Below are 5,835 nucleotides of genomic sequence, written 5' to 3' on the forward strand. Positions count from 1 at the left end.
TCCTCGGTTTAGTTTCCTGGTTCATCAGGATTCAGAAGAAGATTGAACAGAGATGAATTGACGAGAATGAGGATGAAAAATTTAATACCTTTTTAGAAGGGTAATATGGTAATTTTACTTTATTGGTTATAAAGTGTGAGTCATGTCTATGAATTATTTGTACATTTTTCTGATGAGATCGCTAATATTTATGATTAAAGGTAGGAAAGAAAAATAATTAGATACCCAATAATTAATTTTTTTAAATTAATAAAAATACCTCTATAAAATATTTATAAATTTTTTTAAAATTTTAAAATACTTTTAAACTAAAAAAAATAATTAAAAACTACTACTAAAATTGTCAATACTTTTAAAAAATAAATTCAAATTAATTTTAGTTTTTAGATAAAATGCAAATTGTTTAGATTATCAATTTAAAATTTTATTTTTAACAAAAATAAAATATTAGTACGTAAAACATTTATTTATTTTATTTCAAATATTTAATTAAAATTTACAATTCATTTTTTTTAAATTGCATACCAAATACTTAAAAATTATTTTAAAGAATAGTTAGATAATAAATAATGTAATTATACAACTGAATATGAATATATGTAATACATAATTAAATAAATACATGTAATATATAATTATATCCTATATTTTATAATTAACAATAAATAAATAAAAAACGTGCGAGCCCCACCTCGCGCAGGACTCTATCAGCGCTGCTGCCGGCTGGTGCATTACCATTTCACGGCCCCTTCCCACGAGATAAGCTCCCAACGTTACCTCTTTAATGGCGATCATTTTCACCATTTTAGGTTTTCAGAGCTCTATTCCTCAATAGCCCCAACTCTACTTTGATCAATCTCTCCTTCTTACAGATTTCTACCACGGAGCTATACCATGTCTTCGTTGACTCTAAAACCCTCCTTTCCCACTTCTAAACTGTCATTTCTCTCATCATCTTCTTCATCTTCGTCTACTTTTCCTCGCATCTCTCCAATTTCCTTTCCAAGGAAGCTGAGGTATGGTGTTGCGTTGCGCCTTCGTGCTTACAACTCTTCCAAGAGCGACAGTGCCGATGCCTCTTCTGGCGATTCCAAGCTTCCCAACGGTACTTTGGTATTCCCCTTTCCCTCTTTGCTTCTCTGCCTTTTTTCGTAGCTTATGGATTATATAGCCAATGGGTATGTTGTTAAAATGTCTACGGAAATTTGGGAAAGTTTGAAGGATTCGAGTAATGTAGGCTTTTGGGTGTACTGTATTGTATTTGGTGGAATAGTCCGAGCGAATGTTTTTCAAAATGGATCTTGTTTGTTCAAAGTATTGGAACTTAACAGATAATTGTGAGATTACATTTCTTTTACATATCGATGGTGAACATTGGAATTATGTATGCTATATTCAATTCCTTGTGGAGCTTTTACTTTTGATACCAGACATTAAGTGGTGTGGTTGTGATGGTCCTACTTTTCTAACCGTGCGGCATTGTAATCTTGACACGACCAGGGAGAATCAAGCCCCATATATATTTTTCGCTCTGGTTTTGTGGCTTTATCGGATCTTAGGCGTGGTTTGTTTTCGCCAACCAAACATCGCTGGTGAGGAATCCAAGCTTGTCCGACTTGCCTCTACACTAGGCCAAGGATGAACAAGCTTGGATTTCACACAACGATGTTCGGTTGGCGAAGACAAACCTCGCCTAAAGTCCAATGAAGCCACAAAGCCAAGACGAAAATTATATATGGGGCTTGATTCCCCTTACGACTGTTTGTGAGCATGTCAAGATTATGATGCTGTACGGTTGAAAAAGTAGGACCGGGAACAGTAGTACTGTCTATAAATTGTTGATTATGATTTTTAGTTTTATTTTTAATTAGTTTAGATGGGTTTTTTTTCATCATCACGAGGAACCTGATGGCTGTTATATTAATTTAGTTCTCTTTATGTTTTCTAGATCGTACTTTCTTTAATTCTTTGAATATCTTTTATGGAATTGACAGCCAAAAACCCGGAGAGACATTCTGCTGGAATATGTTAAAAATGTCCAGCCAGAATTCATGGAATTATTTGTTCAGAGGGCACCACAACAGGTGGATCTCCATTGGAATCAATACTAATTTCTGTATTGTAGGATTCAGCTTACTTTTATTGTCAATTCCATGACTGTTTCTGATAATTTTGAACTTGTCTGATTCCTTTATAGGTTGTTGAAGCAATGCGCCAAACAGTCACAAATATGATTGGAACTCTACCTCCACAGTTTTTTGCAGTTACTGTCACCACAGTACGTATAGAATACTTTTGTTATTCTTACTTTCAAAGTCACCCAAATATTTGTTGTTCATTTGATATTCGGTAAGAACGAGTTTAATGTTTAGATATTTATTTACTATACAACCATGTTTAATTTTTAATATTTGGTTCAGGTTGCTGAAAATCTTGCACAGCTCATGTACAGTGTAATGATGACGGGATATATGTTTAAAAACGCTCAATATCGCTTAGAACTGCAGCAAAGTTTAGAGCAGGTTGCTCTCCCAGAACCTAAGAATGAAAAGGTAGTTTAAATGGTTTTATATAGTTCTTGAAGGATTTTACGTCCGAATATTTTCATTTTGGAGTTAACCTCGCCTATTACTTTGCTCGTCCACAAGAATTAATTAAATACTCTCGGTCTTTATACTGTGCATCTGTTACTTCACTGTGGAATAGAAGCCCGATCTGCATCGATGACAATCAATGTCATGAAAACTTCGTTTGTCCCTTGCTTATTGTTTTATTGTAAGTGTAATCATAGTTCGGTTTGGCCTACTCATCCCGAAAGTCAGGGTTCCTAAAGTGATATGACCACAATGTTCTATTCCTTTTCATGAATTGACTTAAGGTTGCTAGAGACGTGGCCTCGGCATCCTGATCTCTTTTCAACTTTACCATCATGCAACGATTACATGATTGTTACACGTTACCATTTATTTAAGAACCAGAATCAGTTATATTGACCTTGGCTATATCACATATGTTACTTCTACATTACTACATATTCCATATTGTAGTTTTTGTTTTAGGCAAAATCATTTTTATTTTGACTTTTGTTTTGTTCATGCTTTGTGGTTGAAGTTCATGCTTTGCGGAGTTTTAAACACAGCAGGTACAGTAGGGAATGATGTTGAATATTTATTAAAAGCTTTGCTCTGCAGTCTGTTGGTTCCTTACTCTGCTTTAAGTTTCACTCTTAAAGCTCTGCAAGTGAACTAGCATTATGCTTTTACTCCATTCTAATAAAATCATGGCCAAGGCTTAAGGTATGTGATGGGTTCTGTAGTTCAAGGATCCTTTTTTTTCTTCCTAATTTGTCACTGTTCTGTTACAATCAGGCCACTTAGTGCCAAACATTCATATAAAATTTCATTACGAATTTCTCTGATGAAGACAAATTTACATGTGGCAAATGTGTTTGGCTTTTATTTAAATTTTATGTAATTTGCTTTAATCTGGTGATTGTCAGGATGATTCGAATTATGCTGCTGGTACACAAAAGAATGTCACAGGTGAAGTTATCAGGTGGAATAATGTATCTGGTCCCGAGAAAATTGATGCTAAAAGGTACATAGAATTACTTGAAGCAGAGATAGAGGAACTGAATCGTCAAGTAGGTAGAAAATCTTCACAAGGGCAAAATGAACTGTTGGAATATCTCAAAACACTTGAACCCCAAAATCTAAAGGTTAGAAAACTTTTCTTCATTTGTTTATTAGCTACTTGCTTTTGTTGGCTTTGTTAGATCGTTGATTATCTGGTAGTGGAGTCTTCTGGGCTTTCAACCTCATCTAGTCATCTGGAACAGATATGACTGTCTATGATGGGAAAAAGTGATTTTTTTTTTTATTCCTGAAACAAGAAACACTAACCATTTATGTTTCGAAAGGTCCTTGTTATAACAAAGGTGATAATGTTGAACTTATGTCTCTGCTCTAAGATACTTTTGATATGGTTCTGGAGCTGAATGCACTTGTGATTCAGACAAGAGTATGTCATTCAAATATAATTCCTTTACCCACACCTTTTAGGAAGCTGTCGCTTAAGTAGAACAATAGCAAGATGGTATTGGACGTTTATAATCCATCAGCAAATAAGTTAGAGTTTGAGTGTGCTCTTGGTGGAGTTGTCCCAAGTTCTTTTTTCCCGTTGTGAGATCCCACGTCAGTTGAGGAGAACGAAACATTCTTTATAAGAGTGTGGAAACCTCTCCCTAGCATATGCGTTTTAAATATCTTGAGGGAAAGCTCGGAAGGGAACGCCCAAAGAGGACAATATCTGCTAGTGGTGGGCTTGAGCCATTACAAATGGTATCAGAGTCAGACACCGGGCGATATGCCAATGAGGAGGCTGAGCCACGAAGAGGTGGACACGAGGTGGTGTGCTAGCAAGAACGCTGGGCCCCAAAGGGAGTGGATTGGGGGGTCCCACATCGATTGGAGAAGGAAATGAGTGCCAGCTAGGACACTAGGCATCGAAGGGGGTGGATTGTGAGATCTCACATTGGTTGGGGAGGAGAACGAAGCATTCTTTATAAGGGTGTGGAAACCTCTTCCTAACAGATGCGTTTTAAAAAAACTTGAGGGAAAGCTCGTAAGAGAAAGCCCAAAGAGGACAATATCTGCTAGCGGTGGGCTTGGCCATTACACCCTCTCTTTTAGATTTCAATATAATTCCTATTTCATTATTTGATTTCATCAGGAAAAAGAAAATATAAAATTTCATGCATACAAGTTCTATTCTAACTAGAATGATGTTATAAATGATACATATTGTACACATTGGATCCTTCCGAACTATGTAGCGTAGTTATATTATCCAAAGCTAATGATTATATCCCTTTTCATGTTAGATGCTTCCTTAATTTAGTTTTAATCTGCATCTAAACAAGTCCTAATGGCTCATCGAGTAGTTGTTTGTACTCCCACTGATCTTATGCCCTCACTAGCACCATCTCAACTTTTGATCACCTCAAATGTAGGAGTTATCAAGCAGCGCCGGTGAGGATGCTGTGGATGCAATGAATACATTCATAAAGCGCCTATTAGCGGCCTCAGATCCAACTCAAATGAAGGTTTACACCCTCTGTCCTTTTATATAATTGTAACAATGATCAATCTGGGTAGTTCGAGAACCAAGCCAAATCGAACCAATATGACTGAACTTCTGCCATATATTATGGATGTTGTTTGTATTTCAGACGAGTGTAACAGAGACAACAGCACCAGAGCTGGCGAAGCTTCTGTATTGGCTAATGGTGGTTGGCTACGGCATTCGCAACATCGAAGTTCGGTTCGACATGGAAAGAATTCTGGGGAGCTCACCGAAGCTTGCAGAATTACCTCCTGGAGAAATCGTGTAAGGCAGCAAGCAAGATAGAGCCCTGAATGTGAGTTTTCTTTTATAATTTTTATATAATCCATAGCCGACTAAACTATGATCGGAAGGAGCAAACATCTGCATCATCATCATCATCATCACTCACTCACTCACTCACTATTTACGTTTTTACGACCATTTTATAAACGTAAAAGAACAAAGTTTCTTGGACTATGATGTAGCAGACCTTAACAATTTATAAAATTTTGTTCTCACATTCTTTTAATTTTTCAAGATCGTCGGGGTCGGGTCGGGTCGGGTGAATGATCTAACCATCAATTTTTTAGATTGTAATTGGTGTCTTTATTTACTTGCGTATTTATAAAATTTTATTCTCATATTTTTTGAACTCTTGAAACGTCTGTGTTGTGTTCTTACGTCAACTGTGATACATTGTTTTATCTATTTAAAATCATATTTCAATAG

General features: G+C 36.0%; 1 protein-coding gene across 1 annotated transcript; it reads left to right on the forward strand.

Moving 5' to 3' along the window:
• The first annotated feature begins 708 nt into the window (after positions 1 to 708).
• LOC111450326 lies at positions 709 to 5,635 on the forward strand. The gene is made up of 7 exons (XM_023090397.1): positions 709 to 1,113; positions 1,995 to 2,084; positions 2,198 to 2,278; positions 2,421 to 2,552; positions 3,500 to 3,718; positions 5,012 to 5,104; positions 5,231 to 5,635. The coding sequence occupies exons 1-7, from the start codon at positions 895 to 897 to the stop codon at positions 5,390 to 5,392; spliced, it is 996 nt and encodes a 331-aa protein (XP_022946165.1). The 5' UTR covers positions 709 to 894; the 3' UTR covers positions 5,393 to 5,635.
• The last annotated feature ends 200 nt before the right edge of the window (positions 5,636 to 5,835 follow it).

The sequence above is a fragment of the Cucurbita moschata genome, unplaced genomic scaffold (assembly GCF_002738365.1).
Source record: "Cucurbita moschata cultivar Rifu unplaced genomic scaffold, Cmos_1.0 Cmo_Scf00012, whole genome shotgun sequence".
NCBI classification, from domain to species: Eukaryota; Viridiplantae; Streptophyta; class Magnoliopsida; order Cucurbitales; family Cucurbitaceae; genus Cucurbita; species Cucurbita moschata.

Bases quoted from the DNA above. Each gene is read 5' to 3' on its own strand.
- LOC111450326 (XM_023090397.1), top strand. From the start codon at position 895: ATGTCTTCGTTGACTCTAAAACCCTCCTTTCCCACTTCTAAACTGTCA. The intron at 1,114-1,994 runs GTATTCCCCTTT...TGGAATTGACAG, and splicing joins AGCTTCCCAACGGTACTTTG to CCAAAAACCCGGAGAGACAT. The intron at 2,085-2,197 runs GTGGATCTCCAT...ATTCCTTTATAG, and splicing joins TTCAGAGGGCACCACAACAG to GTTGTTGAAGCAATGCGCCA.